Source organism: Dama dama, chromosome 26 (assembly GCF_033118175.1).
Source record: "Dama dama isolate Ldn47 chromosome 26, ASM3311817v1, whole genome shotgun sequence".
In the NCBI taxonomy this organism is placed as follows: domain Eukaryota; kingdom Metazoa; phylum Chordata; class Mammalia; order Artiodactyla; family Cervidae; genus Dama; species Dama dama.
The window spans coordinates 25,042,440-25,067,573 of record NC_083706.1 but is presented as its reverse complement, the minus strand read 5'-3'; the positions used below and the strand labels follow the sequence as shown (position 1 = coordinate 25,067,573).

General features: G+C 39.7%; 1 protein-coding gene across 2 annotated transcripts in view; it reads right to left on the bottom strand.

The window, feature by feature from the left end:
- Positions 1-25,134, bottom strand: part of ENPP3 (ectonucleotide pyrophosphatase/phosphodiesterase 3) — an 84,518-nt gene that overhangs the window by 34,798 nt on the left and 24,586 nt on the right. For both annotated transcript variants that reach the window (XM_061130463.1, XM_061130461.1), the window contains exons 7-15: positions 16,785-16,864; positions 14,875-14,994; positions 14,216-14,325; positions 12,717-12,782; positions 12,016-12,088; positions 3,465-3,573; positions 2,004-2,132; positions 1,595-1,626; positions 394-521 (exon numbers count right to left, since the gene is read on the bottom strand). In XM_061130463.1, the coding sequence (XP_060986446.1) occupies positions 394-521; positions 1,595-1,626; positions 2,004-2,132; positions 3,465-3,573; positions 12,016-12,088; positions 12,717-12,782; positions 14,216-14,325; positions 14,875-14,994; positions 16,785-16,864 (847 nt within the window). The remainder of the gene's footprint in view (positions 1-393; positions 522-1,594; positions 1,627-2,003; positions 2,133-3,464; positions 3,574-12,015; positions 12,089-12,716; positions 12,783-14,215; positions 14,326-14,874; positions 14,995-16,784; positions 16,865-25,134) is intronic.

The following is a 25,134-nucleotide window of genomic DNA, read 5'->3' as shown; positions in this document are numbered from 1 at the left end:
CACCACAAAGATGACAAAGACCTTAGAGAGCCATCTAATCAGTTACTCATTACCAGCCTGTGAGACAACTAATATCATTTTTATATCCTGTCTGCCACCTAGCGGAGACCAGAGTGGAGATCGAGAATGTGCTGGTACCGATAATCTCTGGAACAATTGATAAGCAGTCAGCCTTCTTCCTCATTCTTATCTACATTGTGAAGATTAGGATGCCAAGGCTGGCAACCTAGTAACAGTCATTTCATATAAACAAGTGCTAGATAGCATATAAAAGATCAAGAAATTGTCATGCTCAGGAAGACTCATGTGATCATAATAACAGCATAAGGTCAAGAAAATTTATTATGAAAGATGGTTGTTAAAAATATTATGAGAAAAATTAGACACACAAACCTCACAGCCAGCCACTGTCGATCCACCAAAAGATTGACTTTGTCAATTCTGACATGTTTGGCAAAATGTAGGCGTTTTGGCAAATCAGGACTCAAATAGGGTGTGAAATGCTGATCGGGTTTTCGGCACTGAAAAAGAGGTAAATTATTTCTTCGTGACACCTATAAAATGGTCAAACTATGCATGAATGTAATGGATTTCCAAAGCCTGTGTTATCAAATCCCTTTGCACCTCTGGGATTATTAGGCATTTGCCCTTCCTCTTCTCATCAACAGGACTTCTAAAGGGAAAACAATGTGGATTTAGAGTCTGTATATTAAAAATTCCCTACACCGCTCCTCCGTCAGCATGGGCACACTACACGTAAACCCTCATTAGCAGGGGGCAAGATGACCCCTCACGCTGACTCAAGATCAGGATATTAGGTGTAAGAGAAAAAAGGAGGGATTAACATGAAGGAATTTCTGCTTAAGCAGTCATTCCTGCTTCAAATTTGCAGTGTGCCCCAGGTTATAGTAACTATTCTTTCCCTAGTGTTTCTTTATCTTTAATCTCTCACATTTTACTCTGTTTTTACTATAATTGCATATTACCTATATGTAAATAAATCTAGCCCCACCCCAAGCAATGGTAAACTTATGAATCCATATAAATAGATATATATTTGCAAATATACTTTAAACACAGAATTATTAAAACCACTACACACTCTCCAAAAGTGGTGAACTTCACCTTGAAAAATGCCAATTGCTTTGAGCTATCTAGAATTTGCCCTGCTTTTACAACCTGAGATGCAAGAGCCAATTAAAAGCAGTTTCAATTAAAGAAATGACTGCTCTTAACTGTACAAAAAGATCTATAAAATCCATGATTTGCTATTTCCTGATATTGAATCATACAAAAAATGTGATGAACGATGTTGCCCAAAACTCACTAGCCTAGATGAATGAAACACCAGTCCACTTAATTTAGAAGTCAGTGAAACTGGTACCAAAACAAATTTCCTATAGTGGTGTCAATTTCAAAATAAAAACAGCTAAAATAAAAGCAACTGACAAGAATATAAAATAAGGTTGACTGAGGTTTAAGAAATAAATTACAAATGGTTTGAACTAGAAAACGTAGAATACAACTTTCTTGAAACCCAGATTAAAGACATTACATTAATCTAAATATATGTATTGGGAGTCAGTATACTTACACTGAGGTTCCTAACAATTTCTTCAGAATTAACTGTTTGAAAAGAAAAACAAATAAGTTATATCAAAATTGAAACTTGACAACTATAAAATTTAAACAATTCAGTTGAATTGACATAGTTTATTAATGAATATGATCTGGTGCAATTAAATAAAAAGTATCTTAAACAAAGAATTATTTTAATATTTAAGAATGGAGTGGAATATATTTTAACCAACAATATTAGATATTACCATAGACTTTATTAACAGACTGTACTTAAACATGGGAGTTTCTTATTTACTTCTGTGTAGTCTTCCCAAGAAGTCAGAAAAGGGGGTCTGGTAATACCTGAATTCTCAGAATTAGGGGCTTATATTATTTGCTTTAATTTTACCATTATTTTTCTATTTGGGCATCTTCATACTCACAGGTAAAAAAATCGTAAGGTATGTTACGAGTCCTGATGCGGGGGGCAGGTCCTTCAAACATGTAGAAGTTTATACTGGAAAAATAATCAGTCATATATTCTAGTTTGTCACAATAGGTCTGATCCATTCCTGAATTAAAGAAAAAAAATGTCCACTGAATGTATAAGATGGTAACAATTGGTTGTCTCTGATCAGGTCAAACAGCAGATATTTTATGCTACATATATCAAACCAAGTTTTTGAGAAGATTTACAGTCTACCCAATTGCTTCATTCTAAATGGCAGGCTTTGAAAGTCTTGGTGGTAGAAGAGAAGAATCAGGTTTATAAGAAAGAATGGATAGGAATTATAAACAGATCATCTGTTCAATGTAGATCAGTTAATTTTGAAAAAGAAAGTTCTCTATTGAGAGCTAATTTATAAAATTTGATTTGTATATAAGGCAAGATGAAATACTTTCAAATCCAAAAGATAGCATGCATTTTTATGTAACAATAAAATAAGTAGGAGAAAAAAGTTTAAAGAATATTTATTTTTCATAAGGGTCTTATTTAAATTTATATGAGCAGCATATGCTCCTAAAAAGATTTGGTAGTTAAATCTTTTTTTTATTTGAAGATTTTTCAGACTCAGTCCAAACTTTTCTTTGTATTATTTTTATTTACTTCATTATTTTTATGTTTTACAATGTCCTTTAACAAGATATATACTAAAACATTTCCCTTAACTTTAGAACAATTAGAAACTCTTTAATTACTATGTTTCACATCATCTTGATGTCCTAAGATATAAACAGAAGTTCTACAGACATGCTCCTTCTCATCTTCTTGTCCCTCTAGGCCACCCCAGCTAGAAAAGGTCCACCTCTGCTTTATGCACTTCTCACACACCATATCAAGGAAACTACTCGGCACTGAGTTAGCACCTTAAAAAATAGTTGTTGAATGAATGAGCACTTTAAAAATGAGGTTGCTGAGGGCATGACAGCATCTCACTTCCTTAAACATTCAAGTTAACTGAAATGGAGAGCTAACCTCAAGTAGAGAAATGTGGAGTGCTAGGATTTTAGAGAACTCTATTCATATGATTCAAAAAAAATATGCAGAACATCGTAAAGCTAGCCAACACAGTCAATAGAAGCCAATCTATATGAAAGAATCATTTACTGGAAAAAAAGGCACTTTTTGTGATTGAATAACAGCCCAGCTGTATCCCTGTAGAGCTCTAACTCCATTTTTACAGAAAATGGAATGTATGGATAAATTTTTCAGAATGACTATTAGAATAATTAAACTTAAAGTATAAATTTTAGTCCTCTAGTCAGCACAGACTACCATTCGTAGCACATTCAAGAGCTTCTAAGTCTAGAAATGCAGACTCTAAAAATCTTTATTATATTTGTGTGCTCCCTGAAGTGATAAGATAGAATCAATGATAAAATATGATTTAAAAAAAGCATACCGTGGTCAGCCAAAAGGATTATATTGACACAATTGAGTAAGTTTCTCTGCTTTAGGCCTTCCATTAACAATCCAAAAGTGTTATCTACCAACTGTAAGGCTTGAATTACCTAAGGACAAAAAATTGGAGTTAAGATTGTCTTCATGAGTTAAGGCTTAATTAATTAAATTATCTAATTGAGTAAAAATTAAATATATTTCCTTCTCCAAAATTGTTGGAATTTTGAATAGGATATCAGAGCCCAGCACCCATGCTACATGTACAAAAGACCAATTCCTTATATTCCTATAGACAAAAAAAAAAAAAAAAAAAAGGATTTTCCATAAGATGGAAGACTGGCCAATAAATAACTGAGAAAAAGTGTTCGACATCAACAAACATTATTCAACTGCAAATACTTTCCTGAAAGTGTCCAATGCTGGGAAGAGTCCATAGACACTTCCCTAGGAGCCTAATGGTTATACATGTTCCAGAAGACTGTGTGATAATATGTAGCCAGAGAGTTAGAAAGGGGCGTAAGTTGTAACCTAATAATACTGTTTCTGGGTGTTTATCTGAAGTAAACAGAGTGCAAATGGAGATTTACATGCAAGGACAGTCATCACATTATTTATTTACAATTTAAATACAAGAAAAAAATTATGCCACATCCTTCAGTGGGCATACTCAATAGCCTTTAAAATATATATATTTTAAAATGCCACAGGAAAACAATCACAATACAACATTACACAGAAAACGCTAAAATCAAACTGTATACACACTCATACATATTGCATAATGCGATTTTGTTTTAAAACATGTTTAGCATTTCACAGTAAAAGCACACAAACAGAAAACCAAGATAAAATATATCAAGGTATTATTAACAGTGGTTGACTCTGAATACTGATTTGGAGTTCATTTTTTATTTTGTTTATATTCTTTCATGTTTTTAGATTTTTCTACACTTTATCAATATAGTACATTGAATTGACTTAAGGTTTAAGTGAATAAATTTTTAACTAACATGACTTCATTATTTTTTTCAGTAGATAGAATGTATAATAGCAATGGGTTGGGAAACTGATTGCCTTTTTATTTTAAGAATTTTACAAGCCAATTACTATTAAAGCACTATCTCATGAAATTCTCTCAGTAAATATTCATCAGTACAGAGTCGTGTCCGACTCTTTGCCACCCCGTGGACTGCAGCACGCCAGGCCTCCCTGTCCATCACCAACTCCCGGAGTCCACCCAAACCCATGTCCATTGAGTCAGTGATGCCATCCAACCATCTCATCCTCTGGCATCCCCTTCTCCTCCTGCCCTCAATCTTTCCCAGCATCAGGGTCTTTTCCAATGAGTCAGCTCTTCGCATGAGGTGGCCAAAGTATTGGAGTTTCAGCTTCAGCATCAGTCCTTCCAATGAACACCCAGGACTGATCTCCTTTAGGATGGACTGGTTGGATCTCCTTGCAGTCCAAGGGACTCTCAAGAGTCTTCTCCAACACCACAGTTCAAAGGCATCAATTCTTCTGTGCTCAGCTTTCTTTATAGTCCAACTATCATCTCCATACATGACCACTGGAAAAACCATAGCCTTGACTAGACGGACCTTTGTTGGCAGACTAATGTCTCTGCTTTTTAATATGCTGTCTAGGTTGGTCATAACGTTCCTTCCAAGTAAATATTCATGGATGGTGCTATTGGAATTTCCAGTTATAGAGACCAGGAAACTCAAGGTTCAACTTAAAGATCTAGAACAAGTTAATATTTCCCCATCTATTTTGCCTCTTCTTAAATTTTACATGAGGCTTAGTTTTAATCCTTCTGTTTTCAAGCTTCCCTCTTTCTTTCCTTAGGACATCTCCACTTCCATGCTGTCTATATGCTGCTAAGCAGTCTGATTCATCTCCTTTGAGGTCTAAATCCACGTTCAGTTGCCTTCTGGACATCTCCATTTGGACATCACAGGCATCCCAACTACAAAATAATCTCCTCTAAGAAGATCCCTTCAGTGGCCTTACTGAAATGAACCTGCCTGCTTATGCTAGAAATCTGAAACTCTCGTACCCCATGACCTGTCTCACACAAAGTCATATCAAGTCTACCTCTTAATCTCAAACACATCTTCCTCTATCCACAATGCTGTCACTATCATAGTCCAAGTCACTGCCATCTCTTTCCTGAAATGTTGCAAAGTCTAACTCATCTCTCCCTGCTTTCCCTTGCTTCCTCTAACCCATTCCTCTTACACAGTAAAAGTGGTATTTCAGTTCACATAGATCTGATCAGGTCCTTCCCTGATCAAAATGCCTGAATACTTTCCATTGCACGTTTTATGGCCTAGAAGAACTTGAAAGATTTCGCGCCTGCCTCCTCTTTTAGGTTTTCCCTTAGCCCACTCCTCTAGTTCCTAGTGCTCCAGACATTAGTGGGAGATGGTTTTCCTTTGGCAATCCGCACAGCACCTGGCATAGAGCAGCACACGGTAGGAGGTAGCTGCTATTATTATTTTTACCATCATCATATTGTCTGTGTGTCTAGCCACCTATCCATTTGTCTGTCCATCCATTGCTCATTTTATGTGTTCTTCTAACATGTTCAGCTCCTCCCTTAATCAGGCCATTTGTAAACTTTTTTTTCCTTTTTGTTATTCAAAGAACTTTCTAACCAGCCCTAACCCAGACTACGTTAACCCCTCAAGATCTCTCAGGAAATCCTGATCTGTTCCTTTGAAGCACTTTTCCAAATTACACTTAAAATTTATTTGGATACTGAACTAGAGCACTCTATAGAAGAAAAAGATAAGGTGCCTAATGTCAGCCGTAGGGATCAGATAAAGGCAGATTAGAGCTGTTGTTGTTTAGTCGCTAAGTTGTGTCTGACTCTTTGTGACCCCATCATGGACTGTAGCCCACCAGGCTCCTCTGTCCATGGAATTTTCCAGGCAAGAATACTGGAGTGGGTTGTCATTTCCTGCTCCAGGGGATCTTCCTGACCCAGGGATAGAACCTCTGTCTCCTGCATTATCAGGTGGGTTTTTTACCACTGAGCCACCTTGGAAGCCTCTGATTAGAGTATGCCCTCTCAAATCAAATCAAACATGCATAACAATTAAAATGGAAAAGAAGAGATAGTGAATATGTCTTAGATAGTTACTCCACCTGTTGGAGGCACAAACAGATCCTTGTGCATCAGGACTCAGGAGAGAGGAGCGGTGACCGCACAAGAGCCTGACCCAGACTTGCCCGTGAGTGTCCGGCAGTCTCCGGCGGGGGTGTGGGTCGGCGGTGGCCTGCTGCAGGGTTGGGGGCACTGGGTGTAGCCGTGCATGCATGGGACCTTTGGGAGGAGGGTGCCATTATCTTCATTACCTCCACCATAGTTTGGCACCGGGTAAATAAGAGGGATGGAACACAGCCCTACCCATCAACAGAAAATTTGATTAAAGATTTACTGAGCATGGTCCTGCCCATCAGAACAAGACCAAATTTCCCCTTCAATCAGTCTCTCCCATCAGGAAGCTTCCATAAGCCTCTTTCCTTCTCCATCAGAGGGCAGACAGACTGAAAACCACAATCACAGAAAACTAACCAATCTGATCACATGGACCACATCCTTGTCTAACTCCATGAAACTATGAGCCATGCTGTGTAGGGCCACCCAAGATGGACAGGTCATGGTGGAGAGTTCTGACAAACCGTGATCCACCAGAGAAGGCAATGGCAAACCACTTCAGTATTCTTGCCTTCTGAACCCCATAAACAGTATGAAAAGGCAAAAATGTAGGACACTGAAAGATGAACTCCCCAGGTTGGTAGGTGCCCAATATGCTACTGGAGACCATAACTGGAGAAATAACTCCAGAAAGAATGAAGAGATGGAGCCAAAGCAAAAACAGCACCCAGCTGTGGATGTGACTGGTGATGGAAGTAAAGTTCGATGCTGTAAAGAGCAATATTGCATATGACCCTGGAATGTTAGGTCCATGAATCAAGGCAAATTGGAAGTGGTCAAACAGGAGATGGCAAGAGTAACATCAGCATTTTAGGAATAAGTGAACTATAATGGACTGGAATGGGTGAAGTTAACTCATGACCATTATATCTACTACTGTGGGCATGAATCCTTTACAAGAAATGGAGTAGCCATCATAGTCAACAAAAGAGTCCAAAATGCAGTACTTGGATGTAATCTCAAAAATGACAGAACGATCTCTGTTTGTTTCCAAGGCAAACCGTTCAATATCACAGTAATCCAAGCCTATGCGCCAACCGGTAATCCTGAAGAAGCTGAAGTTGAATGGTTCTATGAAGACCTACAAGGCCTTCTAGAACTAACACCCAAAAAAGAAATTGTTTTCATAATAGGGGACTGGAATGCAAAAGTAGGGAGTCAAGAGATACCTGGAGTAACAGGCAAATTTAGCCTTGGAGTACAAAATGAAGCAGGGCAAAGGCTATTAGAGTTTTGCCAAGAGCACACACTGGTCATAGCAAACACCCTCTTCCAACAACAAAAGAGAAGACTGTACACATGGACATCACCAGATGATTGACACCAAAATCAGATTGATTCTATTCTTTGCAGCCAAAGATGGAGAAGCTCTACACAGTCAGCTAAAACAAGATCAGGAGCTGACTGTGGCTCAGATCATGAACTCCTTATAGCCAAAATCAGAATCAAATTGAAGAAAGTAGACCACTAGACCATTCAGATATGACCTAAATCAAATCCCTGATTATTATACAGTGGATGTGAGAAATAGATTCAAGGAATTAGATCTGATAGACAGAGTGCCTGATGAACTATGGACAAAGGTTTCTGACATTGTACAGGAAGCAGGGATCAAGATCATCCCCAAGAAAAAGAAATGCGAAAAGGCAAAATGGTTGTCTGAGGAGGCCTTACAAATAGCTGTGAAAAGAAGAGAAGTGAAAGGCAAAGGAGAAAAGGAAAGATATTCCCATTTGAATGCAGAGTTCCAAAGAACAGCCAGGAGAGATAAGAAAGCCTTTTTCAGTGATCAAAGCAAAGAAATAGAGGAAAACAACAGAATGGGAAAGACTAGAGATCTCTTTAAGAAAATTAGAGATACCAAGGGAACATATCCTGTAAAGATGGGCACAGTAAAGGACAGAATGGTATGGACCTAACAGAAGCAGAAGATATTAAGAAGAGGTGGCAAGAATACACAGAAGAACTATACAAAAAAGATCTTCATGACCCAGATAATCACAATAGTGTGATCACTCACTTAGAGTCAGATATCCTGGAATGTGAATTCAGGTGGGCCTTAGAAAGCATCACTACAAAGCTAGTGGAGATGATGGAATTCCAGCTGAGCTATTTCATCCTAAAAGATGATGCTGTGAAAGTGCTGCACTCAGTCTGCCATCAAATTTGGAAAACTCAGCAGTGGCTACAGGACTGGAAAATGTCACTTTTCATTTTAATCCCAAAGAAAGGCAATACCAAAGAATCATCAAACTAGCACACAGTTGCATTCATCTCACACGCTAGTAAAGTAATGCTCAAAATTCTCCAAGCCAGGCTTCAACAGTACATGAACCATGAACATCCCAATGTTCAAGCTGGATTTAGAAAAGGCAGAGGAACCAGTGTTTGAATTGCCAACATCCACTGGATCACCGAAAAAGCAAGAAAATCCCAGAAAAACATCTACTTCTGCTTTTTTTTTACTATGCCAAAGCCTTTGACTGTGTGGATCACAACAAACTGTGAAAAATCTTCAAGAGATGGGAATACCAGACCACCTGACCTGCCTCTTGAGAAACCTGTATGCAGGTCAGGAAGCAACAGTTAGAACTGGACATGAAACAACAGACTGGTTCCAAATAGGGAAAGGAATACATCAAGGATGTATATTGTCACCCTGCTTATTTAACTTCTGTGCAGAGTACTTCATGAGAAATGCTGGGTTGGAGGAAGCACAAGTTGGAATCAAGATTTCAGGAGAAATATCAATAACCTCAGATATGCAGATGACACCACCCTTATGGCAGAAAGCGAGAAAGAACTAGAGAGCTTCTTGATGAAAGTGAAAGAGGAGAGTGAAAAAGCTGGCTTAATGCTTAACTTTAGAAAACTAAGATTATGGCATCTGGTCCCATCACTTCATGCCAAATAGATGGGGAAACAGTGACAGACTTTATTTTGGGAGGGCTCCAAAACAACTTCAGATGGTGACTGTAGCCATGAAATTGAAAGACACTTGCTCCTTGGAAGAAAAGGTGAGAGGGTAACAGGCAGGAAGGCCAGGGGTCTCCAAACAGAGGAAATAGGCTGCAAGTGCCAGACATTTTCATCTCTCTTAAGTGGCAGGAGGAAACAAACCAGCGATATTTTTTCTTCTCTATAAAAATTTAAAAGGAGGTTTCTCTTAAAATGCTGTGTTGCCATGACACCTGGTTTCACCTGAAGCTAACTACTCTCAAACCTTGAGTTAACCAATACACTTTTTTATGGAAATGTTTATCGTAAAGCTATGTTAATTTACCCCAGACTCTGTAAATTCTGCCAAATGGCCTAACCTACTTACTCAGATATTGTTCCCCTAATCTATGTAAACGAAACTATTTGTTTGTAATCTGCCCTTCTACAAGATTCAAGTCAATCGTTTTATGGCCAGGGATGAATTATCTGGTGCCATTCTAAATTCTAAGACATTCCTTTCTTTTCATTAACAGACTGTGAGTGACTATATAACTTACAACTAAAGACTAGAAGGGGGGGGGGTACTCTTTTGGCCCCTTCTGATGCCTATGTCGGAAGCTTTCTCTATCTCCTTTATACTTTAATAAAACTTTATTACACAAAAGCTCTGAGCGATCCAGGCTCCATCTCTGGCCCCGGATTGAATTCGTCTCCTCCGGAGGCCAAGAATCCTGGCGTCTTATCGTTCAGCAACAACCTTTCAAAGCTATGATCAACCTAGACAGCATATTAAAAAGCAGAGACATTACTTTGTCAACAAAGGTCCATCTAGTCAAGACTATGGTTTTTCTAGTAGTCATGTATGGATGTGAGAGTTGGACTATCAAGAAAGCTGAGTGCCGAAGAATTGATGCTTTTGAGCTGTGGTGTTGGAGAGAACTCTTGAGAGTTCCTTGGGCAGCAGGGAGATCCAACCAGTCCATCCTAAAGCAAGTAAGTCTTGAATATTCATTGGAAAGACGATGCTGAAGCTGAAACTCCAATACTTTGGCCACCTGATGCGAAGAACTGACTCATTTGAAAAGAGTCTGATGCTGAGAAAGATTGAGGGCAGGAAGAGAAGGGGATGACAGAGCGTGAGGTGGTTGGATGGCATCACTGACTCAATGGACATGAGCTTGAGTAAATTCCTGGTGATGGACAGGGAAGCCTGGCATGCTGCAGCCCATGGGGTCATAAAGAGTCGGACACGACTGAGTGAATGAACTGAACTGAACTGAATTCACTCTTAGAATAACCTGATTAAGTTTTGAATTCTGTGAGTCAAGGGTGGTGTAGGAATATAAAAAAAGACTAATGGGTTCAAGAAGCTTTCCTGGAGGCTCAGTGGTAGAGTCTGTCAGGCAAGGTAGGAGACACAAGAAATATGGATTCAATCCCTGGGTCAGAAAGAGCCCCAGGAGTAGGAAATGGCAACCCACTCCATATTCTTGCCTGGGAAATCCCACGGACAGAGGAGCCTGACGAGCTACAGTCCATGGGGTTGCAAAAGAGTCAGACACAACTGAGCAACTGAAAAAAAAACAGTGGGTTCAAAGTGGTCAGACTTGAGCACAGCTTATATTAGATATCATTTTGATTTAATGAGAAGGAAGAAGAAGGTTATTTCTGACCAGCAGCTAAGTCACACTAGCAGAATAAACACACTTGCATTCCAACAGAGGACAGCCATGATGTGATCTCCATGGGGTAGGGAGACACCACACTAATGGGACACTGCTCCCTTACACTGTGTCTGAGACAATGCAGGCTCGAGTGGGTTTTAGAAGAGAATCAGCTTTTCTAAAAAAAAAAAATCATACTTAAGAACTGTATTTCTGTAATAAATACAAAATGGTTTAGATAATGAAGAGACAAGTATTAAAGAGTCTACTTCAATTATCACGGGGGTCTAGACAGGGAATAATTCTGCCTGATCAGTAATATATTGTCTAATTATAAAGAATTCTTATTGGAGCTCTGCTTTGATGGACAGCTGGATAGTCCACAATGGACTTTCAGGTGACATGGCTTGAAATGGGGTACATTAACATCTTGACACATAGGATCTAGCCTTGATGTTCTTGTTACCTGAAGTAACAATCTGCATCTAAGTATACAATAAGTGTTATCAAATTAATCAAGATGCAGTTAATAAGACAGATATTCTTTTCAGACTTTCAAATATTTTGTAACTAATAAAGCAGATAATTGTTAATATTTTTAGCTATTTTTATGTCTTCATATATATATCACATACACTTGTATTCAGTGGAAATTAAAGAATAGCATTTCATGTTGTAGGTGAAGGTCAGATGATTTTACCTTTGTTTAAAAAAGAAAAACTTACTCCAGCACTGACTGGTCCATAACTGTGTCCTGCAGAATCAGGTTCCTCCACGTATATGGTGTAAAAATTGGGTCTAGGGGTAAAATCGAAACAGAGAGATGTTATCCATTTGGAATAAAGGTACAGGTTGGATCTGGGAGATTCGTAGATCTGGAACTTTGTGGCAGCTCCTCCTCTTTTTCTCTGGCCTTTCCTTCTCTTCCTGGAGAAGGCAAAGGCTACCCACCCCCGTATTCTGGCCTAGAGAATTCCATGGACGGTATAGTCCATGGGGTTGCAAAGAGTCAGACATGACTGAGTGACTTTCTCTTTCACTTCCTTCTCTTCATCCAGGCCCAGCGGTTCCACTTGGCCTTGGCAGGAACGGTGGTCCAGTAGGAAGTAAACAAGACCTTCTAGGATGCAAGCGCTGGTCTGACTCAGTTCTGAAAAATCTGTCTTGTTCTTGCTGCTAAGGCCTCTTGTGGTGTGCTTCAGCCCTTGTGTTTCCTGGTTTGTGACTTTCACTGACCCTTTGTTCTACCACAGAAGTTCTTTCTTTAAGTGCCTAGTTTTAGGAATAATTCTTTAAAAATGCCCATAAAAAGGAAATGCTAAGCTTCCCTCCCCCCTCAGAATAGTCATTTAACGTAATGAAGTACTTTCACTTTATTCCCACAGATATCCTGCTGAGCCAGCACTTCCCTGATTCCAGGTATTACCTTTCAGCTTTGGGTAGGTCCAGCCACTTTAACAGTGTAAAGATCCTCTCTTCATATGTGACACTTCTGAAATGAAAAGTAAACATAACTTTAAAAAATTCATCAAATCAAGGAGAACTTCATTATATTCCTACTCAAGAAGGCAGATTGATATTTTCAGATGTTTCTTTTGTGTTCATTCATATACTAAAAAGAACACTGAAAGGGATTCAATATTACTTGAAGAGATTCCTGTTTTCAACACCTATACAGAGATACTTGTGCCTTGATATAAATTGTGTATTGCTTTCTTTCCTTCTCATTCATCTCACCTTCACTGTTACTCCAATTAAAATAAAATTGTTTTACATTAGTCACTATTCATCCATTCAATTTGCTTGTTTTTGTTCATTCATTTGTGCAGTTACGTGTACTATCTATTGTCAGCCATAATTTTGTTCCTTTTAAATGGAATCTATCAGTGAGAAAACCAAAGATGGCTTCCTTCCTAGAGGTCACATTCTGGTCGAGGAAGAGAAACAATAAATAGGCCTTTTGTTGTCTTTCAGTTGCTAAGTTGTGTCAGACTCTTTGTGACCCCTTGAACTGCAGCACACCAGGCTTCCCTGTCCTTCACTATCTCCCTAAGTTTGCTCAAACTCAGGTCCATTGAGTCAGTGATGCCCCAAAATAAATTACATAGTGTATTAAAAGGTGATAAATGCTATGGGGGGAAAAAGAAAGATGAGAACCAGAATAAGGGGCACTGGAGAAACTCAAGTGGGAGGATTTCAATTTGAAATCTTAGTGTGATCAGGCTAAGACAATGTTGAGAAGGTAATTTTTGAGCAACAGCCAGAAGGAGGTGAAGGGGCAGGCTATGCAGATAAATGGAGGCAGATTATATGGGGCAGAGGAACAGCCTTTGCAGAGGCCCTGCAGTGGAAGCAAGCTTGGTGTCCTGGTGTACTGGGGTCACCAAAAAGGTCAGTATGGCTTGAGAGGGGTGAGAGAACCCAGGAAAATAGTAGGAAAGGAGTCTAAGAGGCAGGGGGATAGCAGGACTCATTCCAACCAGGGCTTGTTGGCTGTATTCTGTACAAAACTGGGAGCCTTGAAAGTGAGGGGTGCAAAACAGTGTCATATTCAGACTTGCTTTTTTAAAATAATTATTCTGGCTGATGAATTGATGATTATAGGAAACAAACATATAAAGAGGGAGATGTGTCAAAAGGCAACTGAGGTAATACAGGCAAAAGAGGATGACACCTCAAACCATTGTTAGTGCTGGAAGTAATCAAAAATTCTCAGACTGCATATATCTTGAATTAGAGGCACAAGCATTTACTGACAAACTGGATAAGGGATGTAAGAGGGAGAAATCAACACTGACTTCAAGATTTTTGGCCCAAATAACTGGAAAAATAAAATTATCATTATGATTAAGACCAAAAAAACAAACAAAAAAAACTCAAATCATTCCTGCCTAGATGGGATTACATGTGCAGGTGTTTTCCTACCTGTTGTAAACCCTATATATGGAAGGATAGGTGCCATTTATAGCCACATCCGATCCTGGCCAAAAGTAAGTACCAGCTTTTAAACCTTGATACATTGCTGTCAGCCAGATCTATAAGAAGAGAAAATTTCAAATAAGTGGAGGTCAAGAAAATAATCAGTTTGATTAGAAATGACGCTATTTATGAGAAACTGAACAATACTAAACCATTGCAAAATGCATTTAATTTTTAAAAGGTGTTGAAATTATTTTGAATTTCTACTTGCAGCAATTTTAAAAAGTTACTAATTAGGTATCCACTTCAAAAATCAAAATGCGTAGGAAGGCAATAAGAAAGATCATTTTTCAAATTGGTAAAATTGTACAGTTGTTCTCTCCCTTTTAAAGATTTATAAAATAGAATGAGTTAAAAACTTAACAGATAATCTTTCTGAGTAACTTCCAGGTTGATATATTTATAAACCAACATCCAAGTCTCAAGGCAACTTAGGTGAACAATTATACACATTGAAAAGATTCAAATCATAATTATAAATTGTGCTGAAACTATTTTCGGCTTCCCACCCCTAGCCCTGAGAAATTAAAAAGACAACATAGAACTCAGAGTGGAGAGAGAAGAGTGATCCATTGTCATGTGGGGAAATGGACAATGACACATACCGGTTGCCCCTGCCACCAAGCTGGATTATCTTTCTCCTTTGAAGAAAGTGAAAAATTCTTGTTGAGGTTTATATCATACATATTATTGTCAATGATGCCATGTGATTCTGGATATAACCCCTAAAATGATAATTTCAGAAAAAAAGATTTAAGGTAAAATAATACATTAACAAAACATGTATTTAAATTGAAATAGCATAAGACCTATAACTCTTATTTGAAAAGAAGTCATATACCTTTCAATATAAAACCCCTAGATCTGAGCCCAAATACATATATTATTGTTACATATATACCAGTTCCACCATGGTCCATAGCTGCAAATGAGTGATGTTAGGAAGATGATTCGTGTTCATGGTTTTAATGTAACTCTTATGTTATTAATAACTAATTATAGATTCTATATTACAATAATGATTAGACACTGGTTTATTGGCAATAAGAACAAGATATTTGTTACATAGAAGCTATTAAGTATCAGATGTTGGCCAATGGGTTAAAATGTGTTATCAGCGCTCTAGAAGGAAGCCTTCCAAGTCTCTGTGCTTCTCCCTGTCACTCATCCATCAATCCAGTCATTTGTTCAGTCCGGTCACAAAGACTCATTCAATCATTTCACACATTCTCACTGAATGTCTATGATACCATAGGCAGTTATAACTACATTTAGATAGACTTTTAGGGTCATTATTTCAGAACATTACTATTATATGAATATGGATACATGCACATATATTGAATATTAATAGCACTTATGCATCTTATGCATAATCCATTATTTATATAGACATATGGTGGTGCTAGTGGTAAAAAAAAAAAAAAAAAATCCACCTGCAAATGCAAAGATATAAGAGATGTGGGTTCAGTCCTGAGTGAGGAAGGTCCCCTGGAGGGGGAATGGCAGCCCGCTCTAGTATTCTTGCCTGGAAAACCCCATGGACAGAGGAGCCTGGCAGGCTGCCGTCCATGGGCTTGCAACAGAGTTGGACATGACTTAGCGACTAAACAACAACATACATATATATGTATGAGCACGCACACAGATATGTATTATGTACTATGTATGTAGACCTATACATGTGTGTGTGCGCGCAGGTGCGTGCACTCTGTTGCTCAGTCATGAGACCCGGGTTTGATCCCTGGGTCAAGAAGATCTCCTGGAGAAGGGAATGGCAACCCACTCCAGTATTCCTGCCTGGGAAATCCCGTGGGCAGAGGAGCCAGGGGGTCTACAGTCCATGGGGTTGCAAAGAGTCGGACACAATTGAGCAATAGTAATAAAAGACTAAATGCAAAGTAGTGAAAATATAATATTCTTTGGCAATAAATGTTGAGGCAGAGGACTGCTTAAGATGTGCCCTGAATCTATAAATATTAAAAAACTTAATCTTCCTTTGTGTTCATTTTTATCATTTCATGTACATCTTCTCATACACTGAGGAGAATTCATTGCTTTCTTTGCTTTATTCAAAGAGATATAGCCAGTTTGAATCCAACTAAGAAACAGGAGACTTCACCAAGTTAAATATAATTTTAAAAACTAGATAAGAAAGAGATTCTCCACATCAAAGCGGCTGTTTTCATACATAGCCTACCGTTCCCACAGACCTTCAGATAAATGGGGTCTAATCAAAAGATCAGAGTAGAGAGTATTTCCCATGTCCCAGAGGCTATCCTGGCCTGTCACAGAGATAAATGAGCTGAACACTGGGACACTCGTTCATAAATAACATCTCATAGCCCTGGACTGGCCTCATACTCAGACATTCCTTCCCAGCCTGTATTAAGCTGTGATTGCTACCACACATGATCCTGAATCTGTGGCTTGGCCGGCTCCTGCCTCAGCATGTCTGGTGTGGTCAGTTGCCCATCGAGGGTCTGTCAGTCTTGCCATTGGACCAAGCACTCACCGTGACAATGGTATAATGATTTGGGAAGGTTTTGGTCGGATAGGCAGGTCTCAGGTATTGTGAATGAACACCACATGTTTCTGCAACAAAGGATAGTGAAAAATTAAAACGTTGTTTCTTCTTCAGCAGTTGTTTGAATAACAAAAAGTATGAATATGAAAGTGTCCCAGAGAAATAGAAAATTAACTAGGGGGTGAATTGCAAATAGAAAGAGGTTAAAATTCTGATGCTTAAAATGCCTCCTTCAAGGAATGACAGTTTTCAGGAGAGGGGTGTGCTAAGTCAAGGATCAGGAACATTTTTCTGTGAAGAGCCAGATAATAAATAGGCTTTGAGCAAATGGCATGGCTCTGTTATAACAAAACTTCGTTTGTAGACATCGAGACAAAGAAATTTCATGTAATTTCTTTTGCGGGGCACAAGGTATTCTTTTTTTCCCCCAACCATTTAAGAATGAAAACAATCCTTAGCATTAGCAGACCATATGGAAATAGGTACAGATTGCTGATACCTGAGCTTAAAAGACCCTAAACTTTTAACACAGCACTAGATGTGTTTGCTCTTGCTGTTCCTCTCTTGTCCTGGCTCATTAAAGTAAAATTTTCTGTATAATATTTGCTTCCCAATATAACAAAAGCCAACACAACTACCTAGATAACTGAAAAGGAACTTGACTTGTGTGAATGCACAAGCCCATGCCACGTGGTAATGTTTACAAAATTAATTTTCCACCTTATTATTTTTAGTCCAGTTTCCATTTGATCAGCGAAGTTTCTTGTGTTCTGTTTTCCACAAAGCATGGCATTAATTTTGCTTTCAGTCATTCTGTTGTTTTCATCTGTGCAATAACCCTGCTCAAGAAGGTCAGAACCACTAAGGCACATTGCTATTTGCTCTGCAAGAGTGAAGTGTGAGACATTTTCTGTACCAAAATCCTACCACCTCTAATTCTAAAAGAGAACTTCACCACTAGAGATTCTATTTAGGTTAAAGCAAAAGGTGCAAATGATGGTTGTCCAGAAAGCAACAAACTTTGCATCTGCAAATGAAGTTTTTCTTAAATAGGCTTGGAGTTGGTCTCCTTCCCACCAGGAAACCAGTATTTCCAACATGATTCAGGAATTTCCTCCTTCAGAATCTTCTTGGATCCAAGTCTACTAAATAGGACTCTGGTGGGGGTGGTGAGGGCTGAAAGGTGGAGGGAAAGGAGCTAAAAAAAAAAAATCTACATCTCTAGCAAGTGCCCCAAGTGGTTCTGATGTACTTAAACTGAAGCTTGCTCTAGGTCATAATGTATAATCAAAAATTAAAATAACATTTTTTCTTTTTTAGTCAATACCACCAACAAATAAACCTTGTCCTCAAATAGACAGATATATTTAATATTGTTATAAAATCATATGATAAGAAAAATAAAATGAGATCTAATCTACTGACATAATTAGAAGAATTTAAGTGGAGAAGACAATCATACAATAGAGAGAGATATAAGGTTTCTGTTTTTATTTCCCTGAGGCATGCATAATGTGTTCAAATTCTTAAATGTGTCTAAAGGCACAGAACATAAAATAAAAAGCAAAGTAAGTTACTAAGTTACCAGTGATATAAAAACATGACACCTTCCTAGTCTTAAACAGGACATATCTGTGGACTAGCTACAGATTGAAGCTACCATTTTTGATCACCTGCCTTTGAACAAGAGCTATTAGAGAACAGATCATCATAAGCAAGATCTACCACCATTTCTTCCTGATCTTAATCATCTAAATTATGACTGAACAGAATAGTTTTGGAAGGATGCACAATAAATTAATAAGAATAGTTGCTTCCGTAGAGAAAAACTAGGAAGATCAGGAAAGAATCTGTTGTAACTTTCAATATCATTTTTTAGTTTATTATTTGCATATTTTGTTCCTTAAAAAAACATCTTTTTAAAAAGAAAGTACAACCAAAAAATTGAAAATATATATGGAATAAACATATACCCATAGTAACTATAAACTATAAGAAGGAATAGAAGACTGAATGAATGAGTAGATAAAATAGCTGAAGAAAGTACATGTAGCAAAAGCACTTCAAGGAAAGGAGTTCATGGCAGTAAACAGCCAAATGAAAAAAAGGAGGAATTTCAAACAAACCACCTAATTTTCTACTTTAAGGAGCTAGAAAAAGAACACGCAAACTCCAGTCAGCGAAAAAGAAAAAAACAACAAAGATTACAGCGGAAATAAGTGCAACAGAAGAGAAAAACAATTTTAAAAATCAACAAAATTAAAGTAGGTTTTTTGAAAAGATAAAATTGACAAAACTTTAGCTACATTTAAAAAAAAGAGAGAGAAGACTCAAATCAGTAAAGTCAGAAACCAATACCACAGGAATAAAAGGATTACAAGAGACTATTATGAACAAATGTAAAGAGTCTCCCCACAACGCGGGAGCCCTGGGTTCCATCCCTGGGTCGGGAAGACCCCCTGGAGAAGGAAACGGTAACCCATTCCAGTATGCTTGCCTGGAAAATTCTCTGACAGAGAAGCCTGGTGGGCTACGCAGTTGGCGGGGTCACAGACTTGGACGTGACAGAGTGACTAACACTTCTAACGCTTCCCTAGTCTGAATTATGAAGAAATAGAAAATCTGAACCGACCAATAACAAGTAATGGAAAACTTCCTAACAGAAAAGCCCAAGATGGCTTCACAGGTTAATTTTACCTAATATTTAAAGAAGCCTATCCTTTCTCCAGAGGATCTTCCTGACCCAGGAACTGAACTGGGGCCTCCTGCATTTCAGGCAGATTCTTTACCAATTGAGCTATCAGGAAAGCCCTTTAAAGATGGATTAATGCCAACATTTAAAGAAGGAAAGTGAAAAGTGAAAGTGAAATTTGCTCAGTGTCCAACTCTTTGCCACCCCGTGGGCTATACAATCCATGGAATTTTCCAGGCCAGAATACTGGAGAGGGTAGCCTTTCTAAGGGATCTTCCCAACCCAGGGATCAAACTCAGGTCTCCCACGTTGCAGGTGGATTCTTTACCAACTAAGCCACCAGGGAAGCCCAACAATACTAGAGTGGGTAGTCTATCCTTTCTTTGGGGGATCTTCCTGACACAGGAATTGAACCAGGGTCTCCTGCATCACAGGCAGATTCTTTACCAGTTGAGCTATCAGGGAAGCCCTTTAAAGAAAGCTTAATGCCAGTTCTCAAACTTTGCCAAAAAACAAACAAATGAATGAAGAGGAGAGAATATGCCAAGATTCATTTTATGAGATTAACATTACCCTGGTACCAAAGCCAGATAAGGATACTAAAGAAAAAGAAAATTACAGGCCAATACCTTCATGAATTTAGACAAAAAAAAATTCAACAAAATACTAGTATGATAAATTCAACAGCACATTATAAGGATCACACACCAAAGTCAAGTGAGATTTATCCCTGGGATACAAGGATGGTTACTACTAGTCTTCCCATAACCCCAGTTTCAAATCTAACTTTGCAAGAAATCTGACTTCCAGTTCAGGACAAATTACTTCTATCTCACTTGACAGTTTGCTGATCCTGGACCTTCTTTTGTCTGTTCTCAACCACACTGAGACAAGAAAATGTTCTCACTAGAGTCCGTGACCCTTTGGTAGTCACAGGTATATCTCGGGGCACTGTGGTATTAGAACGTGCTCAGTCTCCAGGCAGTTTGATGGGACACTGGAGATGAGGTCCTAGGCTTCCTTAAAGTGATGTCTTCCGTCACATACCTCGTCTCAAGCCTACCATTCTCTAGAGGTCCTAATCCTATCTCTTTTACCACATCTACTCTTAATTGGGCCTCCTAGAAATGAAAAGCCCATTTTGCCTTGGTGATGTCTTCACACATTAAAGAGACTATTAAACTAATAAAAAATAGTTTAAATCTTCAAAAGGGAAGACTCTCAATAGCCAAATATTTCACCGGTGTCCTTTCAAACTTTCTGTGGGATGAACAAGTCAAATAATTCCACTTCTAAAGGGGCTCGGTTCAGCCTGGTTAGATAAATTCCCCTTGGGACCCAGGTTTTGATATCTAGACTACTAGAGGAAATGCAGAAGAGGAAATAGAAACTGAGTGTTGTTTATTACTTTCCAGGACACAGTGACTCAGCAGCAAGGGACAAATCCTGAATTTGGAGCCAGTTCTGTCAGAGACCCAACCTCTTAATCTGTTAGCTTAAGATCTGCCTCAAAGAGGGAGGGGGAGGCTGAATAGACAAAGCCCTTTGTGTTGAAAGGGGAAGTAATTTATCTTTCTACAGTCAAGGAATGTTAGTGCTGGAATTAGCAGTAGAAATAATTAGGTCTAATCCTCTTATTTTCATACTGTAAAATTTTCATACTGCTCCGGGAGTTCGTGATGGACATGGAGGCCTGGCAAAAAGAGTCGGACATGACTGAGCAACTGAACTGAATCCTCTCATTTTACAAATGATGAATCTAAGTCCAGAAAAGGTAATCATCTTAGAGTCAAACAGCTTTTTTAAAAGATAATTTGGGGAGGAGCCAAGATGGCGGAGGAATAGGACGGGGAGACCACTTTCTCCCCTACAAATTCATTGAAAGAACAACTGAACTCAGAGCAAACTTCACAAAACAACTTCTGATCGCTAGCTGAGGACATCAGGTGCCCAGAAAAGCAGCCCATTATCTTTGAAAGGAGGTAGGACAAAATATAAAAGATAAAAAGAGAGACAAAAGATCTAGGGACAGAGACCAGTCCCGGGAAGGGAGTCTTAATAGAGGAAGTTTCCGAACACCAGGAAACCCCTGCACTGGCGGTTCTGGGGAAGATTTGAATCTCAGAGGGCAACCTAACTGGGAGGAAAAATAAATAAAACCCACAGATTACATGCCTAAAAGCAACTCCCAGCAGAAAAGTACCCCAGACGCCCGCATCTGCCACCAGCAAGTGGGGGCAGAACAGAGAGGAGTGGGCGGCATTGCTTAGGGTAAGGACCGGGCCTGAGTGCCCTGAGGGCAATCAGAAGGAGCTAACGTGAGATAGCAACTTAAACTGTGGGACAGCAAAAGAGAGAGAGAAAATTGACCGGCCCTAACACACTGCCGGCCGTTCGCAGAACAAAGGGTCTGAGCAAGTCCAGAGAAGAGCTCGCAGGCTACGGACCGGCCCAGCCCCGCAGGAGGCTGGAGGCGGGGGGGAGGGGAAGGGGCAGTCTCAGCCCCAAGGACCGCATCCCCTACCGCACTGCAAACAGGCCTCCAGTTTCTAACCAAAGACTTCCTGAGATTCTGGATGGTCGACATCCGCCGGGAGGGTCGCGGCGAGACACAGGGCGCAGGCACCCGACCGGCGCGGGGGGGGGGGGGGGGGGGGGACTGGGGCTGGGGACGCGGAGGGCAGAAGGCGCACGCACCCGACTGGCGTGGGCGGAAACTGAGACTGGGACCGCGGAGGGGAGAAGGCGAACCGCACCCGGGGAGAGAGCGCCCGTCAAGCTCCTGGCTGCCTGAGCCGCTCTGACGGGGAAGGCACAAAACGCAGGCACGGCTTTTTGTTCCGCGCTTTTGTGGAACACCGGAGGGCTGGAACCGCGCGCAGCGCGGGGCGCGCTCCATATAGAGCAGCCGGGAGCCTGAGCAGCACAGAGGGGAAAGCAGCGCCAGCCCCTCCCGGCAGCGCCAGCCCCTCCCCGCAGCGCCAGCCCCTCCCCGCAGCGCCAGCCCCTCCCCGCAGCGTCGCCCCTCCCCGCAGCGCCAGCCCCTCCCCGCAGCGCCAGCCTCTCCCCGCAGCGTCACCCCTCCCCGCGGAGCGACGGAACTAGCTGCCTGAATAAGAGTCCACCTCCGCCCGCCTGTGTCAGGGCGGAAATGAGGCTCTGAAGAGACCGGCAAACAGAAGCCAAATAAACAAAGGGAACCGCTTCAGAAGGGACTGGTGCAACAGATTAAAATCCCTCTAGGAAACATTGACTACACTGGAAGGGGCCTGTAGATATCGAGAAGCGTAAGCTGGAACGAGGAGCTATCTGAAACTGAGCCGAACCCACACTGACCGCAACAGCTCCAGAGAAATTCCTAGATATATTTTTACCTTTTTTTTTCAAATTAAAAAAATTTTTTTTCTTTTCTTTTCTTTTTTATTTTTTCTCTTTTATTTTCTTTTAAAATTCCCTATTACTCCCCCATTACTCCTTAACTTTCATTTTCATAGATTTTTATGATTTTTTTAAATTAGGAACATTTTTTTTCTTTTTCTCTTATTTTCTTTTAAATTCCTCTATTACTCCTCTACTACGCCTTAATTTTCATTTTCATTTCACTATAACCTTGCAAAAAAAAAAAAGAGAAGCCCTATTTTTAAACCACACTTCATATATATTTCTAAAATTTTTTGTGTTTTAGTTTTTGTTTTTAATATTGTATTTTTAAGAGTCTAACCTCTACTCTAGATTTTTAATCTTTGTTTTTCAGTATGTGATATAAATTTTGGACATTTAAGAATCCAATATTCAGTTCCCATTTTTATTCAGGAGTGTGTTGATTACTCTCTCCCAATCTTGACTCTCCTTTTTCTACCTCAGAACACCTCTATTTCTTCCTTTCCCCTTCTCTTCCCAATCCAATTCTGTGAATCTTTGTGGGTGTCTGGGCTACGGAGAACACTCTGGGAACAGACAGCTGCGTAGATCTGTCTCTCTCCTCTTGAGTCCCCCTTTCTCTCCTCCTGCTCATCTCTATCTCCCTCCTCCCTCTCCTCTTCTTCATGTAACTCTGTGAGCCTCTCTGTGTGTCCCTCACGGGGGAGAATCTTTTCACCAGTAACCTAAAAGATTTATTATCAGTGCTGTATAGTTGGAGAAGTCTTGAGACTACTGGAAGAATAAAACTGAAATCCAGAGGCAGGAGACTTAAGCCCAAAACCTGAGAACACCAGAAAACTCCTGACTACACAGAACATTAAGTAATAAGAGACCATCCAAAAGCCTCCATACCTACACAGAAACCAACCACCACCCAAGAGCCAGTAAGTTTCAGAGCAAGACATACCATGCAAATTCTCCAGCAACGCAGGAACATAGCCCTGAGCGTCAACATACAGGCTGCCCAAAGTCACACCTGACACATAGACCCATCTCAAAACTCATTACTGGGCAATCCATTGCACTCCAGAGAGAAGAAATCTAGTTCCACGCACCAGAACACCAACGCAAGCTTCCTTAATCAGGAAACCTTGACAAGCCATTCGTCCAACCCCACCCACTGCGTGAAACCTCCACAATAAAAAAGAACCACAGGCCTCCAGAATACAGAAAGCCCACTCCAGACACAGCAATCTAAACAAGATGAAAAGGCAGAGAAATACCCAACAGGTAAAGGAACATGAAAAATGCCCACCAAGTCAAACAAAAGAGGAGGAGATAGGGAATCTACCTGAAAAAGAATTTAGAATAATGATAATAAAAATGATCCAAAATCTTGAAAACAAAATGGAGTTACAGATAAATAGCCTGGAGACAAAGATTGAGAAGATGCAAGAAATGTTTAATAAAGACCTAGAAGAAATAAAAAAGAGTCAATTAAAAATGAATAATGCAATGAATGGGATCAAAAACACTCTGGAGGGAACCAAGAGTAGAATAACAGAGACAGAAGATAGGATAAGTGAGGTAGAAGATAAAATGGTGGAAATAAATGAAGCAGAGAGGAAAAAAGAAAAAAGAACCAAAAGAAATGAGGACAACCTCAGGGACCTCTGGGACAATGTGAAACGCCCCAACATTCGAATCATAGGAGTCCCAGAAGAAGAAGACAAAAAGAAGGGCCATGAGAAGATACTCGAGGAGATAATAGCTGAAAACTTCTCTAAAATGGGGAAGGAAATAGCCACCCAAGTCCAAGAAACCCAGAGAGTCCCAAACAGGATAAACCCAAAGCGAAACACCCCAAGACACATATTAATCAAATTAACAAAGATCAAACACAAAGAACAAATATTCAAAGCAGCAAGGGAGAAACAACAAATAACACACAAAGGGATTCCCATAAGGATAACAGCTGATCTATCAATAAAAACCCTCCAGGCCAGAAGGGAATGGCAGGACATACTTAAAGTAATGAAAGAAAATAACCTACAACCTAGATTACTGTACCCAGCAAGGATCTCATTCAGATATGAAGGAGAATTCAAAAGCTTTACAGACAAGCAAAAGCTGAGAGAATTCAGCACCACCAAACCAGCTCTTCAACAAATGCTAAAGGATCTTCTCTAGACAGGAAACACAGAAACGTTGTATAAACGTGAACCCAAAACAACAAAGTAAATGGCAACGGGACCATACCTATCAATAATTACCTTAAATGTA